Source organism: Canis lupus, chromosome X, assembly GCF_003254725.2.
Source record: "Canis lupus dingo isolate Sandy chromosome X, ASM325472v2, whole genome shotgun sequence".
Lineage (NCBI taxonomy): Eukaryota > Metazoa > Chordata > Mammalia > Carnivora > Canidae > Canis > Canis lupus.
The window spans coordinates 41,965,410-41,987,396 of record NC_064281.1 but is presented as its reverse complement, the minus strand read 5'-3'; the positions used below and the strand labels follow the sequence as shown (position 1 = coordinate 41,987,396).

Here is a 21,987-nt window from a genome sequence, read left to right as displayed (position 1 = left end):
TATTAGTAATAACTAATGCTAATTCTGGTACAAATACTTTAGCACTAATATAGTAATAACAACAGCAGTAAGGACTCAAACGTTTGTCGAGCCACCCCAGGCACTGTGCTAAGTGCTCTCGGCTAATTTTATCCTATCTCACCAGGTCCTTGTGGTGTGAGTGTGTATAATTGCCCGCATCTTCCAGACTGGGAGTGGACTCAGGGAAATGAAGATGTTCCTCCCAGGGCCTGTGCTCTTGTCTCAGCTCTGACCCTGATTGGCCACATGATTCCTGGGCAGGCCACCCTCTGAGCCTCAGTTTCTTTGCCTGGATAATGGGTACCATTTTAGAACCCAAAGTGAATGTTATTGAGAGGCCACTCGATACAGGTCCTCCCCGGCACACCATAGATGATGAGCTCTGTAATGATAACTCTCTTTGTTGTTATTTTTAAATTAGAAACGGCAGTTACAATATTGGGAGCAAGTTAGGGAAATCTGTCATCCTCAGGAAGGTCAGGCTGGAGGCATGTCTCAAACAAGAATTTGGCCACTGGACTCAGTCTATTTCTTCATAATTGGAGCAGAGAAAGGGCTTAGGAAGGGAAGTAAGGGGTGGAGGATGGGGACCTTAGAGCCCTGGCTCCATCAAGAGCCAGAAACCTTGAGGCTCACCCCATTCCCTCCCCCATCTCTGTGGAGGGGGCACAGGCCCAGAAGTCTGTGGCGACAGTTCAGCCAGCAGGGAGGCAGCTGGGAGTGGGCAGATAAGGGAATCTGCAGGGCCAGGCCAGGCTTTGGGAGAGACCCAAAGGGTGGGGGTGGGGGTGGGGTGTCCGGGCCAAGTGTCCCCTCTGTCAGGCCTCCATTTGAGGCTCAGCACCAACATCCTCTCTTCCTGGAAGGCTTCCCTGACTGGTTCCCCTCTTCCTGGCATCTTCTGAGTTCTAGAGCTTTGTCCAAGCCCATGGCATGTGGGCTATTTGTGCCTCTTCCAGACTGGAGTCCACCAGGCCAGGGGCCGAGCCTAACTCTCCTTGGTGTCAATCCTGCAGAGAGGAAGCATCAACCAGAGCCTGGCTAAGGACTCAAACGTTTGTCTTAGAACCGAGTTGTTTTATTTTTATTTTTTAAAGAGAAAAGTATGAAGGATAATGTAACAACATTCATCTTTGTTACATGTTAATATTTTGCCTATTTGCTTCAGATACTTTTAAAAGAAATATGGTATTAGGGATCCCTGGATGGCGCAGCGGTTTGGCGCCTGCCTTTGGCCCAGGGCGTGATCCTGGAGACCCAGGATCGAATCCCACGTCGGGCTCCCGGTGCATGGAGCCTGCTTCTCCCTCTGCCTGTGTCTCTGCCTCTCTCTCTCTCTGTGACTATCATGGATAAATAAAAAAAATAATAAAAAAAATAAAAGAAATATGGTATTAGAGATCCAGCTGAAGTTCTTGTACAAATTCCATTTTGCGCTCTCCTTCCACTGCCTTGAGTTTGGTATTTGTCTTCTTCGTGACTGTTTTCATTCCATTACTACAGATCTATGTTATCCATAAACAGCATATGATACCGGAGGTTTTCGGCTTGTTTTTGAACTTCATATAAATGGACTCATATAGCTTTTGTTTCTTCTGCTTGGCATAATGTTTGTGACATTCACCCACGTTGTTGTATGTATTGATAGTTAATTCTCTTTCTATTGAGGTAGAATTCACATACTGCAAAATTCACCCTTTTAAGTGGATGTTTCAGTGGTTAGTATATTCATGATGTTGTACAACTATCATCATTTTCAAATTCTTTTTTAAAATATTTTATTTATTCATGAGAGACACACAGAGAGAGGCAGAGACATAGGCAGAGAGAGAAGCGGGCTCCATGCAGGGAGCCCGATGCAGGACTTGATCCCAGGACTCCAGGATCATGCACTAAGCCAAAGGCAGGCACTTTAACCGCCAAGCCACCCAAGTGTCCCTATGAGTTCTTTACATATTCTGGATTTTAGTCCTTTCTCAGATAATGTGATTTGCAAATATGTGCTTCTATTTTTCGGTTGTCCTTTCACTTTCCCGTGTCCCTTGAAGCACAAAAACTTATAGCTTTTATGAAGTGCAATTTATTTTTTCTTTGATTGCTTATGAGTTACTTGCCATCTAAGAAACCATTGCCTAATCTAAAGTCATGAATATTTATGCCTATGTTTTCTTCCAGAAGTTTTATAGTTTTAGTTCTTACATTCATGTCTTTGATTTTTTAAAAAATATTTTATTCATTTATTCATGAGAGACACAGAGAGAGGGAGGCTCCTTCAGGGACCCTGCTGTGGGACTCCATCCCAGGACCCTGGGATCACAACCTGAGCCAAAGGCAGATGCTCAACCACTGACCACCCAGATGCCCCTGTTTTGTTTGGTGGGGTTTCTTGTTTTTTTGTTTTTTGTTTTTGTTTTTTAGTTACTTTTGGTATATGGTATGAAGTAAGGATCCAGCTTCATTCTTTTGCATGTGGATATCCAATTGTCCCAGTACCATTTGTTGAAAATACTGTTCTTTCCCCTATTGAATTATCTAGTCATGCTTGCCAAAAATCAGTTGCCCATAAATGTCTGAGTTTATTTCTGGACTCTCACTTCTGTTCCATTGATCTATAGATCTATTTCTATGCCAGTACCACCCAGCTTGATTACTATAGCTGTGCAGTATGTTTTTAAATCAGAAAGTTTAAGTCCTCCAACTTTATGCTTTTTCAAGATTGTTGTGGCCATTCTAGGTCCCTAGCATTTTCATATGAATTTTAGGATCAGTTTGTCAATTTCTGCAAAGCAGGCTGGGATTCTGATAGGGATTGCATTAAACCTGTGGATTAGTTTGAGGATATTGCCATCTTAACACCATGAAGTCTTCAGTCTATGATTAGAATATGTAATGTTGGGGCCCCTGGGTGATATATATATATATATAATAACCTCTTATATATGTAATGGTTTTGTTGTGGGTTCCTTAAGATTTTCTCTGTAAGGGACGCCTGGGTGGCTCAGCGGTTGAGCGACTGCCTTTGGCTCATGGTGTGATCCAGGGATCTGAGATCGAGTCCCATATCGAGCTCCCTGCAAGGAGCCTGCTTTTCTCCCTCTGCTTATGTCTCTGTTTTTCTCTCCCTGTGTGTCTCTCATGAATAAATAAAATACTTAAAAAAAAGATTTTCTCTGTATAAGATCATGTCATCTGCAAATACAGATAGTTCTACTTCTTTTTTCCAATGTGGATGCTTTTTCTTTCTTTTTCTTACCTAATTGTCCTGGCTAGAACCTCTAGTACATTGTCGAATAGAAGTGGTGATAGGAGACATCCTTATCTTGTTCCTGATCTCCAGGAGAAAGTTTTTAGTCTTTCATCATTAAGTATGATATTAGTTGTAAGTTTTTTGTAGATGTACTTTATCATATTGGGAAGTTCTCATCTGTTTCTAGTCTGTCAAGTATTTTTATCATGAAAAGGTATTGAGTTTCGCCAAGTGCTTTTTCTGCTGCATCTGTTGAGAAGGTCATGTGGTTTTTGTCCTTTATTAATATGGGATATTACATTGATTTTCTTATGTTGAACAAATCTTGCGTTCTTGGGATAAATCGCACTTGGTCGTGGTGTATGATCCTTCTTATATATTGCTGAATTCTATTTACTAGTATTTTGTTGAAGATTTTTGCATCTATGTTCATAAGAGATATTGGTCTGTAGTTTTCTTGGTATGTTTCTGTCTAATTTTGGTATTAGGTTAGTGTGGCCTTGTAGATTTATTCCCTTTTATGGCTGAGTAGTATTCCATGGAATGGATATACCATGGTTTGTTTAACAATTCATCTCCTGAAGGACATGTGGGTCATTTCCAGTGTTTTCTATATTACAGCAAACCTGCAGTTTACAAATGCATACTCCTCTCTCTGTGCACACACATGCCAAAGAGTTTCTCCAGGGCCAGAGGATATCAGTCCATCAATTCACCTGCTCACCCATCTATCCATCCACCCACCTATCTACCCATTTATTCGTTTACCCATCTGCTGCCAACTCTCCCTCTCTCCTTCTATCCCTCCTTCCTTCTCCCTCTCTCCCTTCCTCAACTCCCTTTCCATTCCCTTCCTCCTTCCCCCCTTCCCTCTTCCCTCTCTCCCTCCTTCTCTCTCTCTTCTCTACTTCCTTCCTCCTTCCTTTCTTTTTTTTAAAGATTTTATTCATGAGAGACATAGAAAGAGAAGCAGAGACAAAGGCAGAGGGAGAAGCAGGCTCCATGCAGGAAGCTTGATTCAGGACTCGATCCTGGGACCCTGGAATTATGCCCTGAGCCAAAGGCAGATGCTCAACCACTGAGCCACCCAGGCATCCCATTCCTCCTTCCTTTCATAAGTCATCTATCTCCAGGCATATGACTCTGTGTCCAAGGCAAACTGTCTTTCCAAAATAGACAGGAAGCATGGCCCAGGGGGCCCTGGGTGCCTGGCTGCTGGGTGGCCTTTGTGGCCTGGGGGCAGCAGCCCTGAGGGCAGGGACCAGGGATGCCCCAAGATCCTGTGCCTTTGCCAGGTGCCACAGGAGTGAGAGGCTGACCAGTTTCTGTACCCACAGAGCAGTAGGTGCAACAGCCATGCCCTGCTCTCCTATGACAGGCTCAACCAGCACATATGGGTACTGAAGGAGTGAAAGGTGATGATCCCCTGCAAAATATTATTTGAATATATTTTGTTCTATAAGGATGAAATGATGTTTCAGATTGAACAAGGCACCAAGGTCACCCTGACTGACCCCTGGGCCTTCTAGACATTCCTCAGAATGCCACCTTTGAGGACTAGTACTCCATAGGGGGTCCCAGGAGTAGATCACTGTCCAGGAGTGGCCTGGAAGAAATCCAGCTAGATCATATGAAACCTGGATTGGCATCTATTTATTTATTTTTTATTTATTTATTTTTTAAAGATTTTATTTATTTACTCATGAGAGACACACACAGAGAGAGAGAGAGAGAGAGGCAGAGACACAGGCAGAGGGAGAAGCAGGCTCCACACAGGGAGCCTGACGTGGGACTCCATCTCGGGTCTCCAGGATCACGCCCCGGACCGAAGGTGGCGCTAAACCGCTGAGCCACCCGGGCTGCCCTGGATTGACATTTATACAGTCAAAGATTGTTATCCTGCCCAGAAACCTTCACCAAAAGTTACAGTATGATATTGTCTGCGCAGTTTTTCAGTATACAGCTGGGCATTAGAGACCCCTGGGTGTTTACCCCACCAAGTACCTGCCCGTTGGCCCAGCCAGGGAGAATGAGCGAGAACTGTCCCTGAATATAGAGGTGGCAGCATTGGACATCATCCCCAGCTCAAAAGGGACTCGAGACTTGAAAAACAAGGAACTTCATTGAAGAGAAATATTATAATTGTTGGAAGAGAAACATTGATGTGGGGTTTTTTTGTATACATGACTTTGAGTACACAAGCCATGTTTGCGCAAGGGAATGGAATGGAATGGAACGGAACGGAATGGAATGGAATGGAATGGAGAACGTGTGGTAATAGGAATGGAAGAGATGGCTGAGATGGCAATTTCAGATATTCATATGTAGCTCATGTGGGTGCGGGGCCTTCTGCCTGTGGAGATATTATCTAAGTTCAGAGGCATAGATGAGGTGAGGGTCAGCAGGAGCAGCTTGCCTTGGCAGGGAGGAGGGTTTCATTACTGGCATTACAGACAGTTGCTGGATTGCTGCCACGTGGTGATAATAACATGCAGAACAATTTTAGTCAGTTTTACTATTAATTTTTTTTTTTTTAGTTTTACTATTAATTTTTAAGTTCTCTACAGGTAGTGTCTCCTTTTTGCCTGCACTGGTCCCCTGGCCCTGCCTCCTGCTCCCCTGGCCACTGACAAAGTGATTCCTTAAAGTCCCTTCCAGACTTATGGCATGCCCTAATTGCTGTAAATTTTGAGAGAAAACAAACGACTATAATGTAATCATTCCTCAAGGAGACGTTTCAAACAAAAGGGTTTGAAAATCTTAATGTCTTAATGAATGGATAAAGAAGATATGATAGGGGATCCCTCGGTGGCTCAGTGGTTTGGCCCATGCCTTTGGCCCAGGGCACGATCCTGGAGTCCTGGGATCAAGTCCCGCATCAGGCTCCTTGCATGGAGCCTGCTTCTCCCTCTGCCTGTGTCTCTGCCTCTCTCTCTCTCTCTCTATATATATATATATATATCTATAATGAATAAATAAAACCTTTTTTTTTAAAAAAAAAGAAGATATGATATATAGATACACACATAGGAATACTACCCAGCCATCAAAAAGACATTCTTAGTGTCTCTAAGCATGAGCCATGTATGCTTCCTTTTCTTCTATGCCATAGTATTGATACCTATGAATCCTCACATATTGGTCAGGAAACCCGAAAGACAGATAATATTCTAAAAATAGCCTCGAACTAGTTGTCAGGAGACTGTTGTCTCCAGAATCCAGGACTGGAATTCCGTTGTCCTTGAACTCCTTTGATTAACCAAGTGTACTGTGCTGTCATTCACCTGGGCCTTCACCAGCCATGTTTCACAAGCTCTTTGTCTCTTTGACTTTTTTCCTTTTTTTAAGATTTTATTTATTTATTCATGAGAGACACAGAGAGAGACAGAGGGAGAAGCAGGCTCCCTGTAGAGAGCCTGATGCAGGATTCGATCCCAGGACCCTGGGATCACAACCTGAGCCAAAGGCAGGCACTCAACCACTGAGCCATCCAGGTGCCCCTGTCTCTGTGACTCTTGGTCATCCTTCCCAGGTTAGGTCTCACACATGACCTTCGAAGAGCTGCTCCCAAGCCTGGATTGGGTACACCTTGGAGCTTCAGCATGCTGTTCTCATGATACTTATTAAACTGTATATTAATTTCCTGCTTTACTGGACACTTTCGCCCACTAGCCTGGCTACAGGCTCCTGGAGTACAGGTACCACGTTCTGTTTACTTTTATATGCCCAGTGCCAAGTAAGTGCCTGGCCCATGGTCAGTGCCCTATACATTTCTAGAGTAGAGAATGTAGGCATCTCTGGTCATTAGTTTCCTCATTGGTGAGTGGATTGGGTTTGCTGACTTTATGGAAGATGCCTAGTAATAAAATTTGTTATTGTAGATTCTTGTACTACTGTGCTTCATCTGGCTATCTATCATCTATTACTAGGAGAAATGTGTGGTATCTATATCACACTGAAAACAATCTGTATTACCCATAGTTTATATTATTTTAATAAACACTTAATTGTGAAGCTAAGCAAATAATAAAAAAATAATAAAATAGGCAGGAAACCTGCTAGAGCTTTTGGCAGAGCCTTTCACAGCTGAAACTCACATCCTTACACATCTTCTCTTCCCAGCATTATTGGGGCTTTATAGGGGTTCACTCATAGGGTCTGGCTGAGCCACCAGCTGGGGAGTATTTTGAGACCAGAGTCCACAAGACTAGGGGCTTGCTCACCCCAGGAGACTGTCAGGCTCCTTCATCCATCATTCATTCATTCAGGAAGCCCTACTCTTCCCTTTCCTCTCTGCCTGCCTTGTTTCCTGGTTCATCCTTGTTTTAGAACTCTAAATGTCCTCAGACCTCTTCTCTGGTTGACCTTCTCTCTCTCTCTCTCTCTCTCTCTCTTAAAGATTTTATTTAGAGAGAGAGGCAGAGACATAGGCAGAGGAAGAAGCAGGCTCCCTGTGGGAAGCCTGATGGAGGACTCAATCCCAGGACCCCAGGATCACAACCTGAGCCAAAGACCAATGCTCAACCACTGAGCCACCCAGGCACCCCAACATTTTCTCTCTTGGTGGACGTGTCCAGTCTGTCTTCGGAATAGCTCCACAATCTAACCACTTTTTATCACCTCCACTGCCAGCACCAGCATCACTGGCCTGGACCTCGAGGGCCCCCTGCTCCTGCCTTCTCCCCTACTGCCTGTTTTCCTCATAGCAGCCAGAGGGAGCCCGTTAAATCCTAAGTCAGATCATGGCCCTTCTCTGTTCACAACCCACCCTTCCTTCCGTGGCTCCTCTGTCACTCAGAGTAAAAGCCAGAGTTCTCTCCCAGGCCTGCAAGACCCTAGGTGATCTGTCCCCCACTTGCTGTCTGACTTCACCTCCTGCTGCTCCGCCCTCCTTACTGCTCCTCGCTGTTCCTCGCATACCCCACCCATCCCTGCTTCAGGGCCTTTGCACAGGTTGTTCTCTGCCTGTTCTGCTCTTCCTCCAGCTGTCGGTGGTGCAACTCCCTCCTCTCCTCAGATATGTGCTCAAATGGTTCCTCAGTGAAGATTCCCTTGACCACCCCGTTATACATCAGAAACTGCCCTGTCAAATTTTACCTGCATTCCCTCTTTCCCATGTTTTCTTTTTCTCCAAAGCATTTCTCATCCTCTAACATACTTCATGTTTTCCTTAATTTTATTTATTCTCTGTCTCTCCCGCTAGAATGGCAGCTCCCAAAACCTAGATAGGCTTATTTCTTCTGTTCAACATGGTCTCCCCCATGTCTGGAACAGGGTTAAGTACACAGTAGGTGCTCAATATATGTTCACTAGTTGACTGAATGGATGGTGTTGGGGAAAGGGAGGACAGAAACAGGTAAGATTTGTCCCTGTCCTATCTACTCTGTCAGGAGCTGAGCCTCAAGATGAGTCTGGGATGCCTGGGTGGCTCAGCAGTTGAGCATCTGCCTTCGGCTCAGGGCGTGATCCCAGGATCTGGGGTCGAGTCCCACATCAGGCTCCTTGGAGGAAACCTGCTTCTCCCTCTGCCTGTGTCTCTGCCTCTCTGTGTGTCTCTCATGAATAAATAAATAAAATCTTGGGGATCCCTGGGTGGTGCAGCGGTTTAGCGCCTGCCTTTGGCCCAGGGCGCGATCCTGGAGACCCGGGATCGAATCCCATGTCGGGCTCCCGGTGCATGGAGCCTGCTTCTCCCTCTGCCTGTGTCTCTGCCTCTCTCTCTCTCTCTGTGGCTATCATAAATAAATAAAAAAATTTAAAAAAATGTAAAAAATAAATAAATAAATAAAATCTTTACAAAAAAAAAAAAGAGATGAGTCTGGACCCACCAAATCCAAAGGCAGAAGGTACTGCAATCACCTGAGGTGTGATCAGATAAGGCACTCCAGGAAGAGGCAGTATCATCTGGAGTGGTCCTTGAAGGCTCTGTGGGACTCACAGAGGTCTGGAGGCTCAGTGAGGCATCTGGGGTAGAGGATACAGCAGGCAGCACTTGGAAGGGTTGAGGTGAATTCCAGGAGGATGAAAAATTTATGGGCTCAGTAACAAGGAGAAATCTTTCAGGGCCCTGAATCCCAAGGGGATGACTCTGGATTTGGTCTTCAGAGATGTTCCCTGGTCACCAACCCCCAAACAGTTCAGAGACCTCACATCCTAGGTGAACACATCCATACATAACACCAAGATGGTAATAACAAAGAGCTCATATTAATTGAGACATTATTTATTAGGGGAAACTTGGGGGATATTCAGACAGGTAGTTTTGGTTCCAAACCCAACTCAGTTCCACCCCAGTAGGAAGAGTGAAGTGCCGAAGTCATCAGTCCTTAGAGATCTCTGGGCTTGGGTGAGAGTTTGCAGGAAGGAAGGGAGAGGGAGACATGGCGGGGAACAGAACAGAGAAGGGCCAGCCTCAATTATGAGGGGATATAGTTGGACACCTCAATGAGGTTTCTGTCAGGGTCTCGGAAATATATGGACATAATAGGTCCTTTGGCCCCTGTTCTGGGGACTGGACCCTCCTCAATAGGGACCTCACAAGCCTGAAATAGGAGGAGAAGACAAAAGTCATTCATCACAGTCCATGTATGAGACCAAAATTGAATCCTGAGAAGGCCCCTGAACTCTTCCTGACTTCATCTCTGGCCATTCTTCCCTCTCACTCTGCTCCAGCCACAGATCAGCTGCCTGGGCTTCACCACTGTACCAAACTGCCTCAGTTTCCTCATCTGTAGAGTGGAAATGATAATGGTACCTAGTATTATCTAGTAAGTGGTAGAGCCAGGATTCAAACCCAGGTAGTCTGGACCAAAGTCCATAATCTTAACTCCTCTGCTTTCCCCACTTTACTTCCGAACTAACCTTTTTCGCTGATACTTTCCAAAGAAAGATTATAGGCAAAACCCAATCTGTGTTCCCCAGATGGAGAAGCAGTGCTTCCTTTACGTGAAATCATTTTAGGTTTTAGAGGGATGCCAAGTTAATATTCCCTCTTCAATCCTATTTCAATCCTTTTTTTTTTTCTCTTGTTAAGTAATCTCTACACCCAATGTGGGACTTGAACTCACAACTCCAAGAACAATAGTCGCATAATCCTCTGACCAATCCAGCCAGGACTTTCAATCCTCCTAGTTATACCAAGAAGAAAGCCTCTGGTAGATGCCAACAAGTCCTGGGCACCTCCTCAACCATTTGCCAAATCTCCCTTTGTAATGTCAGGCCCAGAGGGTTCAGAGAAAGGAAGTGGGTAGAATCTAAATGACTGGTGTTTTTATAGCTATTTGTTTTTACAAGTTAACTTCCCTTGTGTCAAGATATAATGGGCGTTTCACATACTCAGTCGAATTTATGCTTTTTACAGAAATGCGTTTCTGTAAGAAGAATTTAGGTTTTTTTTTTTTTTTACAAGAACGATGTGCTCTTTCCTTTTAAAATAGATTTGTTTACCTAAAACAGTGATGTCAGCAGAAATAATGAGCAAACAGTTGTGTACAGGCATTCTCTAGAAGTGACAAAACCTGTTAGACCTGAAGTTTGAGGAAGACCTGCCTGAGTCTTGCTTCTGTTTTTGCCATATCAGCGGCAGCTTTCTCAAAAAAAATGTTGTCCAACTTACCTTGAGGTGCTGGACCATTTCCTCCAAAGGTACTTCTGTTATCAGACATATATCCAGGGAGCCAGGAACTGGGTGAGCAGCTTTGGGTTCAAATTCCTTTCCCACCTCGTGGAGGTTCAATTTCTGATCTCCAAAACACAATGCTTTCCGGTCACCCTATGTGGGGAGGAAGAACAATAGAGGACTAAACCCCCAAGATGAGTGTGAGGCAAAGCCCCCTCCCTACCCCAGCAAGGTTAAAACAAGGTCCAATGAGGCTTTTAATTAAAAGCAACAGCCCTGGGGATCCCTGGGTGGCTCAGCAGTTTAGCGCCTGCCTTTGGTCCAGGGTGTGATCCTGGGGACCCTGGATCAAGTCCCACATCGGGCTTCCTGCATGGAGCCTGCTTCACCCTCCGCCTGTGTCTCTGCCTCTCTCTCTCTCTGTGTGTCTCTCATGAATAAATAAATAAAATCTTTTAAAAATTTTTAAAAATTAAAAGCAACAGCCCCTTGCTTCACCGCCATCTCATTCCTTAAAGGCAACTGCTTTCAGCATGTGTGTGTGTGTGTGTGTGTTTATGTATTTCTTCTGGAAATTATTTGCATTATCATCAAATAATATGTAAATACTGCCCATGGCAGAGACAACAATTTGTCTTAATATACATTTACTTAGTATACAATATAATATACATCTCTCCTTTTTTTCTTTTTTTGGTATATTTTTTTATTGGCGTTCAGTTTGCTAACATATAGTATACCACCCAATGCTCATCCCATCAAGTGCCCTACTCAGTGCCAGTCACCCAGTCACCCCGTCACCCTGCCCACCTCCCCCTCCACCACTCCTTGTTCGTTTCCCAGAGTTAGGAGTCTCTCATGTTCTGTCACCCTCTCTGATATTTCCCACTCATTTTCTCTCCTTTCCCCTTTACTCCCTTTCACTATTTTTTATATTCCCCAAATGAATGAGACCATATAATGTTTGTCTTTCTCCAGTTGACTTACTTCACTCAGCATAATCCCCTCCAGTTCCATCCACGTCGAAGCAAATGGTGGGTATTTGTCATTTCTAATGGCTGAGGAATATTCCATTGTATACATAGACCACAGCTGCTTTATCCATTCATCTTTCTTTTTTTTAATTTTTTTGATTATTTATTTATGATAGTCATACAGAGAGAGAGAGAGAGGCAGAGACTCAGGCAGAGGGAGAAGCAGGCTCCATGCACCGGGAGCCTGATGTGGGATTCGATCCCGGGTCTCCAGGATCGCGCCCTGGGCCAAAGGCAGGCGCCAAACCGCTGTGCCACCCAAGGATCCCCGCCATTCATCTTTCGATGGACACTGAGGCTCCTTCCACAGTTTGGCTATTGTGGACATTGCTGCTATAAACACTGGGGTGCAGGTGTTTCAGTTTTTCACTGTATCTATATCTTTGGGGTAAATCCCCAGCAGTGCAATTGCTGGGACGTAGGGCAGATCTATTTTTAACTCTTTGAGGAACCTCCACACAGTTTACCAGAGTGGCTGTACCAGTTCACACTCCCACCAACAGTGCAAGAGGGTTCCCCTTTCTCCACATCCTTTCCAACATTTGTTGTTTCCTGTCTTGTTACTCTTCAGAGTGTAGGGATAGAGGGAACATTCCTCAACATCTTAAAAGCCATCTACATAAAGCCCACTGCAAATATCATTCTCAATGGGGAAACACTGGGAGCCTTTCCCCTAAGATCAGGAACACGACAGGGATGTCCACTCTCACCACTGCTATTCAACATAGTACTAGAAGTCCTAGCCTCAGCAATCAGGCAACAAAAAGACATTAAAGGCATTCAAATTGGCAAAGAAGTCAAACTCTCTCTCTTTGCAGATTACATGATACTGTACATAGAAAACCCAAAAGAAAAAAAAAAGAAAACCAAAAAGACTCCGCCCCAAGATTGCTAAAACTCATACAGCAATTCGGCAATGTGGCAAGATGCAAGATCAATGCCCAGAAATCAGTGGCATCTCTATACACTTAACAATGAGACTGAAGAAAGAAATTAAGGAATCAATGCCATTTACAATTGCACCCAAAAGCATAAGATACCTAGGAATAAACCTCACCAAAGAGGTAAAGGATCTATACCCTAAAAACTACAGAACACTTCTGAAAGAAATTGAGGAAGACACAAAGAGATGGATAAATATTCCATGCTCATGGATTGGAAGAATTAATATTGTGAAAATGTCTATGCTACCCAGGGCAATTTACACATTCAGTGCATCCCTATCAAAATACCATGGACTTTCTTCAGAGAGTTGGAACAAATCATCTTAAGATTTGTGTGGAATCAGAAGAGACCCCGAATAGCCAGGGGAATATTGAAAAAGAAAACCAGAGCTGGGGGCATCACAATGCTAGATTTCAAGCTGTACTACAAAGCTGTGGTCATCAAGACAGTGTGGTACTGGCACAAAAACAGACACATAGATCAATGGAACAGAATAGAGAACCCAGAAATGGCCCCTCAACTCTATGGCCAACTAATATTTGACAAAGCAGGAAAGGACTATCCACTGGAAAAAGGACAGTCTCTTCAATAAATGGTGCTGGGAAAATTGGACAGCCACGTGCAGAAGAATGAAACCAGACCATTCTCTTTCACCATACACAAAGATAAACTCAAAATGGTTGAAAGTTCTAAATGAGAGACAATCCATCAAAATCCTAGAGGAGAACACAGGCAACACCCTTTTTGAACTTGGCCACAGCAACTTCTTGCAAGATACATCTATGAAAGCAAGGGAAACAAGCAAAAATGAACTATTGGGACTTGATCAAGATCAAAAGCTTCTGCACAGTAAAAGAAACAGTCAACAAAACTAAAAGACAACCTACAGGATGGGAGAAGATATTTGCAAGTGACCTATCAGATAAAGGGCTAGTATCCAAGATCTATAAAGAACTTATGAAACTCAACAGCAAAGAACAAACTCTCATTTTTTTCTTCTAAACAACCCAATTTCAAAGGGGTCAATTGCCCACCTTTAAAAAGCCTACATTTCCCAGCATTCCTTGCTGGGGGCGGCCATGTAAGATGGACTGGACAGGGAGATGTCACAAAGGTTGTGGGTGGAGCTTCTGGGAACCTCCTGCTCCCCCTGAGCTGGCACTTCTCGCCCATTCATTTCCTTCTTCCCAGCCAAGGCTTGATCCTCAACTTTCTACAGAGGTTGTTAAATGAAAGAAAAAACTCGATCTTCTTTAATCCACTGTTAGTTGAGTTTTCTCCTATGTGATTCCAGATAGTACCTGACTGATAATGGGCAGCTTTAGACATTTTCACTCCTCTCCCTGCTCTGATAAGTAAGAATTTAGCCCATCTACGTTAGCCATCTACATTACTACCCCTCCTAATAGAATTCTATCATAATTTGTAGTTCCTCTTTTAGTTGCTTTATAACTATTTATTTATTTATTTATTTATTTATTTATTTATTTATTTATTTTTGCTTTATAACTTTTTAAAACCCCACTTGCATCTTTATGTTTTGATAGATGAACTACAGACAGCTAGTATCTCATTGGCCCTCCTGTCCTCTTCATGTCACCTCCCTCTCCACCTCTACCATTTCTTTTATCATGTTCCTTTTTCTTTCTTTTCTATCACCATGGTGGATACCACATCCATTTTTCAGAAAATGATCTTATATCATATGAGTTACAGTTTGGCTGAGCATAGAATTCGAGGTTGTAGGTTATTTTCCCCCAGCCTTTTTTTTTCCCCCACGGCCTTTTTAAAAAATATATATTTTCTTTATTTGACACACAGAGAAAGTGTGCACACAAGCAGGGGAAGCTGGAGAGGGAGAACCAGACTCCCCGCTGAGCAGAGTCCGGCACAGGCTGGATACCAGGCCAAGATCATGACCTGAGCCAAAAGGGGATGCTGCACCTAATGAGCCACCCAGGCACCCCTCCCACAGCCTTTTATTTTATACTTTTAAAATATTTTATTTATTTGTGAGAGACACAGAGAGAGAGGCAGAGGGAGAAGCAGGCTCCATGCAGGGAGGCTGACTTGGAACTCGATTCCAGGTCTCCAGGATCGCCCTGGGCTAAAGGCGGCGTTAAACCACTGAGCCACCCAGGCTGCCCTCCCAAAGCCTTTTAAATATGTTTCTTTGTTGTTTTCCTGAAGCTGGTGTTGCTATTAAGTCCGATGTTAGGGACGCCTGGGTGGCTCAGCTGTTGGGCTCCTGCCTTCGCCTCAGGTCATGATCCCGGGATCCCGGATTGAGTCCTGCATCGGGCTCCCTGTGAAGAGCCTGCTGATGGGGCACAATTCTACTTTTATGCATAGCATTCCATGTTAGTTTTATTTAATTTTTTAAGGATTTTATTTTTGAGTAATCTCTACACCCAACGTAGGACTTGAACTCACGACTCCAAGATCAAGAGTTGCATGCTCTACCAACTGAGCCAGCCAGGCACACTGTTAATTTTAAATGTTTACCCTGTTTGCCATTCCATGGGCCCCCTTTTTTAAGATTTTATTTATTCACTTGAAACAGAGATACAGAGAGAGTTCACATGAGCAGAGGCAGGTGTAGGGGCAGGGGGAGAAGCAGACTCCGTGCCGAGCATGGAGCCTGATGGCAGGCTGGATCCCAGGACCCAGAGGATTATGACCCAACAAAGGCACACACTTAACCATCTGAGCCACCCAGGCACCACCTCCCATGCACTTTTTCAATTTAAGACATATTTCCTGAGATCCCTGGGTGGCGCAGCGGTTTAGCGCCTGCCTGCCTTTGGCCCAGGGTGCGATCTTGGAGACCCGGGATCGAATCCCACGTCGGGCTCCCAGTGCATGGAGCCTGCTTCTCCCTCTGCCTATGTCTCTGCCTCTCTTTCTCTCTCTGTGTGACTATCATAAATAAATTTTAAAAAAAATTTTAAAAGTTAAGAATTTGAAAGAAAAAGACATATTTCCCATCTTTAAAGTCATTTGAATTCTCAAGAAGTATTCATTCCCTTTTTTTCTGTGGCTCACTCTCTTTCTTGGAACCTTTCTTTCACCGGTTCCAAACTAGACTGAGTGTTTGATAGGTAGCTTTCTGGGATCTTCCTCTTGGGATCCACTGTGTCCTGACTTTGATGTCTTTTCTACACCTGGCTTAATCACTCATTTTAATGTATCATGCTCTCAAGTAATTTTCAAAGCAAGTGGGCAAAGTTTCTGACTCTTTATGTCTAAGTTTTTTTAAGTGAACTCTAAGCCCAATATGGGGCTCGAACTTACAACCCCGAGATCAAGAGTCACTGAGCCAGCCATGTGCCCCATATATCTAAGAATGTTTTATTTTATACTCACCTGGATTAATAGTTTGGCTCGACATAGAATTTTCCCCTCAGAATCTTGAAATTGTTCTACTGTCTTCTGGTCTCTGATGTGACTCTTGGGCAATCTGGTATCTGCATATTTCTTTTCCCTTTGTAGTTGAACTACTTTTCTTTTTTTTTTAAAGTAGGCTCCATGCCCAACATGGGGCTCAAACTCATGACCCTGAAATCAAGGGTGGCATACTCTGCTGAGCTTTTTCTTTTCTTTTTATTTTTTTTAAAGATTTTGTTTATTTATTCATAGACACACAGAGAGAGGCAGAGACACAGGCAGAGGGAGAGGGAGAAGCAGGCTCCATGCAGGGAGCCTGATGTGGGACTCGATCCTGGGTCTCCAGGATCACACCCCAGGCTGCAGGCAGCGCCAAACCGCTGCGCCACCCGGGCTGCCCGAGCTTTTTCTTTTTAAAGAAAAAGCCTCTCTCTCTCTTTTTGAAAAGTCGTAGGATATTCATTTCCACTTTGATGTCCTGTAATTCCATAAGAACATATCTAAGTGTCAATGTGCTTTCTGTATAAAGACTGGGAAGTTATTTTGCATTACTTTTATGGCAATTTCCTCCCCTCCCTTTTCTCTATTCTTTCTCTTGAAGTTCCACTCTTCAGAGTTTGGAATCTCCTACATGGATGCTTTAAATTTTTCTCACAGATTTCCTGTGGGTTTTTTTTAGGGGAGGGGGGTTAAAAGTATTATAACCAAATTCTACTTCACTTACAGTTTGTACTTGGGAAAGCAATTACCTTGAAAGTTGTGACTTCCATGCCCAGGATCTTGGAATAAAACATGGTGGTGTCTTTGATACTCTTTACTGTCATCACGATGTGGTCAAGTCTACTGATAAGACATGATGAAAGAGTCTGACTGCTGTTCCTCCATGACTTAAAAAAAAAAAGAAATTCAAAAAAGATCACATTGCCACTGGTCACACCCATGTTTCCTGTTTCCTTCTCTTCACCTCTCCTCTCTTCACAAGTAGTATATTTCCTCCCCACTCCATTTCCAGGGGAAAGTCCTGGGAGGAAACTTGTGTAGAGTCTTATCACCCTTGTGTGGATTCACAAGAGTCTACCATGACCACTCTTTTCTGTTTTCTTGTTCTCTTTCCCCTTGTAGAAGGATAGAGATGAAGTTAAGGGAAGTGGAGACCAAGACCAAACCCTCTCTTTTTGTCCCCAAGCTGGAATTCTTCTCTTTTGCCAGAAATGATAAGACCTAGAGGAGGCCTAACCCTATGAGTACAAGCCCTCCGTTGGCCGGTTTAACCCAGTCCCCTTTTTTTCTCACTCCTTAGCTATGCTAGGACAGGAAAGGAGCATCTCAGACGGAATAAATATTTCTTTGCATATGTGTTTCCAGATCCACCTTGACACCCAGTGGGATGGCATACCTCCCTGCTTCTTACTTCCAGCCATCTGCACACTTCCCACCTGCTCTTTCTCTTGATTTGCATTCTTTAGTAATTTATATATTTACTTTACATCTGCTACAGGATTATAAAGTGTCTGTGGTCTGGCACTATAGCAGAGTATAGCAGTTAAAAGAACAGGACAGCCCGGGTGGCTCAGCGGTTTAGCGCCACCTTCGGCCCAGGGTGTGATCCTGGAGACCTGGGATTGAGTCCCACTTCAGGCTCTCTGTATGGAGCCTGCTTCTCCCTCTGCCTGTCTCTGCCTCTCTCTCTCCCTGTGTCTCTCATGAGTAAATAAATAAAATCTTTAAAAAAATAAAAGAACAGATTTTGGGTGCCAGACTGATGTTTAATTAATCTGTCTGTGCCGTGCTTTCCCCTTCCATAAAATGTGCATGATTTTATACATATAAGATTTTTAAAAGATTTTATTTATTTATTCATGAGAGACACACACAGAGGGGGCAGAGACATAGGCAGAGGGAGAAGCAGGCTCCCCACAAGGAGCCCGATGTGGTACTCAATCCTGGGATCACGCCCTGAGCCAAAGGCAGACGCTCAACTGCTGAGCCACCCAGGTGTCCCTATACATATAAGATTATTGTGAACATTAAAAAAAAAAAGAGTTGGATTTTTAAGGGCTTAGAACAATGCCTGGCATGTAGCAAGTGCTATAAGAGTTAACGGTGATGGGGGCACCTGGGTGGCTCAGGTGGCTCAGTGGTTGAGCATCTACCTTTGGCTCAGGTTGTGATCCCTGCATCCTGGGATTGAGTCCTGCATCTGGCTCCCCTCAGGGAGCCTGCTTTTCCTTCTTCTTATATGTCTGCCTCTCTGTGTCTCTTGTGAATAAATAAATGGGGAAAAAAAGAGTTAACGGTGATGATGATGATGTTGTCATGATCATCTTGTTAAATTTCAGACTCCCTACTGTGGTTCCTAGTCTCTACAGCCTCATCCATTTCAAGCTACATTGTTCTTTGCCTGTTCCTCATAAAGGCGATCTTTGTATCTTTGGCCTCAGGGCCTTATGCATATGCTGATATCTCTCTCTCTCTGACTAGAAGATAAGCTACATTAGGGCAGAGATTTCTCTCTGTTCCACACTGTGTCCCAAACAGCTAGTAGATATTCAATAATATTTGCTCAATTAGTGGATATCTACAACAGTTAGGGCCCAGTGCCTAGCACAAAGTCTGACTATTCCATTCCACCCTATGCTATTTGATTCATTCTGTTCCACTGTCTTCAATTCCATTCAAACCATTACATTTTAAACAACCGATTTCACTGAGCCCCAGCTTAAAAAAAAATACTGTGCTGTTCTATTCTCCTGAGTGGAGGAAGCATTAGTAAAGTTGCTGAGCTCTGCTGTCCTCATGGATACAGCGGATCCAAAGGGACACACAAGCAATAGAATGAGAAATTGACTGACCTTTGGACTCCATTAAAAAGAAAGTTGTATGTTGGGCTCCACTGAAAATAAAGTTTAATGTTAAAAACCTTTTAATGTCTGTAGGATCTGTAATAGCACCCCTTTTCATTCCTGATATTGGTAGTTTGTATTTTTCCCTTAATTGCCTGAGAAAAGGGCAGCGCCGGTGGCGCAGCGGTTCAGTGCCACCGGCAGCCCAGGGTGTGATCCTGGAGACCCTGGATCGAGTCCCATGTCAGGGTCCCTGCATGGAACCTGCTTCTCCCTCTGCCTGTGTCTCTGACTCTCTCTCTCTCTGCCTCCCTATGAATAAATAAATAAAATCTTTTTAAAAATTGCCTGAGAGAAAACAGAAATTACTAATATATTTTTTAAATATTTTATTTATTCATGAGAGACACACAGAGAGAGGCAGAGACACAGGCAGAGGGAGAAGCAGGCTCCCTGCAGAGAGCCCGATGTGGGATTCGATCCTGGGTCTCCAGGATCATGCCCTGAGCCAAAGGCAGACCCTCAACCACTGAGCCACCCAGGGATCCCTTCCTTCCACTTTCTAAAGGTTCAATTTGCTGTTCCTTTTCCAGCTTCTTGATATGGAAGCTCAGGTCACTGGTTTTCAACTTTCCTGATCTATGCATTTAGAACTATAGATTTCCCCCTACATGCCACTTTAGCCACACACACCCTCCTCCAATTTTGATAGTATTATTGGAAATCAACTCAACCCATTTCTCCCATTTTTATTTTTTTTTAAGATTTTGTTTATTTATTCATGAGAGACACACAGAGAGAGGCAGAGACATAGGCAGAGGGAGAAGCAGGTTACCTGAGGGGAGCCCGATGTGGGACTTGATCCCAGGACTCTGGGGTCATGACCTGAGCCAAAGGCAGATGCTCAACCACTGAGCCATCCAGGTACCCCTCCTCTCACTTTTCAATGCCCTACCAGCTCAGACTCACTCCCCAGATACCATTTTGCAGACAAGGAGCTCCAGCCTCACAAATTCAAGGATGAGTCTTAAAGAACCAGAAGAAAGGCCAGTGTGGTTTAGAATCCAAGAGTGAGTGAGGTATGAGTACATGGGGAAAGCCAGGGCCAGATAGTTCCAGGTTGTTAAGGTGAGTTTAGGGAGGTGGTTTATAAAAGGATCATCAGGACATAGTAGTCATATAAGTCTTACTCTGTGCCAAGCCCTGTTCTAAGCATGACAGGAAGTATGGTTTATTCCTCACAGTAGATATCTCTATATAGTAGGGTGCCCGGGACACCGTGCCTTCCCTCCTGCCTCCTATTTTTCTACAGAATCGTCTTCAAGGTCTCCTTCAGGGTGCCAGGGGCCCCTGGAATTCTTCTGGCCAACCTCAAGGTCAGCGCCAGGTTTCCTGGCCCCTTTCCACACTTCTCCATCAGGACACTCCCACCCAACTGGCTCCCTGAAGCCACCCTAAGGGAGCAGAGCGGTCAGCCCTCAGCCCAGGCCCATTCTTGAAGACATGTTGCTGTCTGGCCACATTAGAACAGGGCCTTTCTGTGTCCCTCTGCTGCCCTCTGCTTGTCTTTGAAAGCAGAAGAGACAGGAGGACGGGGGAAATGGGTGTCAGCACCCTAGGACAGCCCACAAAGAAGAGAAGCTGGTTACCGGGCCTGGGCTGGGGCATCCCCGGCCTTGGTGTGAACACCTGTGCCCCCGGGCCCTGGGACCACCTCACTCACCTGCTTCTGGCAAGTTCCGCCCCACATCCTGGCTGCCAGCCTGGAGGGCAGATGGTGCAGCATGGCAGGCTAGGTGTCCTTGCCCTGAAGCCTCCAGATAACCCTCTGGCTCAGCGCCTGGAGATCAAGGGTCAGGAATGGGAGGGCCATGGGCTGAGGAATGCTGGTGGTGACAGGGGTAGGCGGTGCAAGTACAAGTATTCTGAAATAAAACTCAGGGCCTTAAGGGGCACCTGGGTGGCTCAGTGGCTGGGTTTCGGCCTTCAGCTCAGGTCATGGTCTCCAGGTCCTGGGGTTAAGTCCCACATCAGGCTCCCCACGGGGAGCCTGCTTCTCCCTCTGCCTGTGTCCCTGCCTCTCTCTCTCTCTGTCTGTCATGAATAAATAAATAAAATCTTAAAAAAAAAAAAACTCAAGGCTTTGAAAGTAAAAGCTTGAGGTCTGACGTTGGCTCAGGCTGCCATAACAAAGTATCACAAACTGGGTGGCCTGAAATTAATTTTCTCGCAGTTCTGGATGCTGGAAGTTTGAGATCAGGGTGCCAGCAGGGTCATGTGCTGGTCAGGTCTCTCTTCCTGACTTGAGGATGTCCCCCTTCTCTCTGTGTCTTCACACAGTGGAGAGAAAGAGCAGGCTCTCTGGTCCCCTCTTGGAAGGGCACTAATCCCATCATGAGCACCCCACCCTCATAACGTCATCTAAATCCTAATCAACCCCCCCACACACACACACAAAGGCTTCACCTCCTAACACCATCACTTTGGGGGCTGGGACTTAAACATATGAATTTGGGGGGAACACAAGCATTCAGCCCATTACACGGTGTACGTGTAAGGGATTACTTTGTAATAGCAGAAAATTCACCCATCCTAAGTGTGGTGAGGGGATTCTTTATTCTAGGGTGTGAGGCCTCTGGTCTGTTTAAGCTTGTGTCCCTGGGGTTTGAGATCTCTGATACATTTGAGATTCAGAGTTTGTATCCAGGGTGTGAAGTTAGAAGTTGTCTGAGTTAGGTATGACCACTGACTTATGGGTCTGTTTCTGAGGCAAGATCTCTTAAGCTATTAAGTGTTCTGTGTCCCAGGGTGCAATGTTTCTGAATTCTTTTGGGGTGTGAGCTTTGAGGTTTGCCCCATCCCTTACCAAGCCCTCTCCCTCCACTGCTGGGA

At 44.6% G+C, this 21,987-nt stretch overlaps 1 protein-coding gene across 2 annotated transcripts; it reads right to left on the bottom strand.

The window, feature by feature from the left end:
- Positions 1 to 9,475: 9,475 nt before the first annotated feature.
- On the bottom strand, positions 9,476 to 21,111 carry GLOD5 (glyoxalase domain containing 5). 2 transcript variants are annotated; one of them, XM_049107764.1, is made up of 5 exons: positions 20,819 to 21,111; positions 17,002 to 17,139; positions 16,232 to 16,423; positions 10,884 to 11,039; positions 9,476 to 9,810 (listed from the first exon to the last, which is right to left on the bottom strand). In XM_049107764.1, the coding sequence occupies exons 1-5, from the start codon at positions 20,879 to 20,881 to the stop codon at positions 9,685 to 9,687; spliced, it is 675 nt and encodes a 224-aa protein (XP_048963721.1). In that variant the 5' UTR covers positions 20,882 to 21,111; the 3' UTR covers positions 9,476 to 9,684. The 2 variants fall into 2 exon arrangements, with proteins under 2 accessions (XP_048963721.1, XP_025324531.1); XM_025468746.3 differs by lacking the exon at positions 16,232 to 16,423 and having other exon boundaries at positions 20,819 to 21,020.
- Between the last annotated feature and the right edge of the window lie 876 nt (positions 21,112 to 21,987).

Excerpts from the sequence above, each read along its gene's own strand:
- GLOD5 (XM_049107764.1), bottom strand. The coding sequence starts at position 20,881 with ATGCTGCACCATCTGCCCTCCAGGCTGGCAGCCAGGATGTGGGGCGGA. Across the intron at positions 17,140-20,818 it reads GCGGAACTTGCCAGAAGCAG|TCATGGAGGAACAGCAGTCA; the intron begins GTGAGTGAGGTG and ends TTTTTTTTTAAG. Across the intron at positions 11,040-16,231 it reads GAGCCAAACTATTAATCCAG|GGTGACCGGAAAGCATTGTG; the intron begins GTGAGTATAAAA and ends CTCCCCACATAG.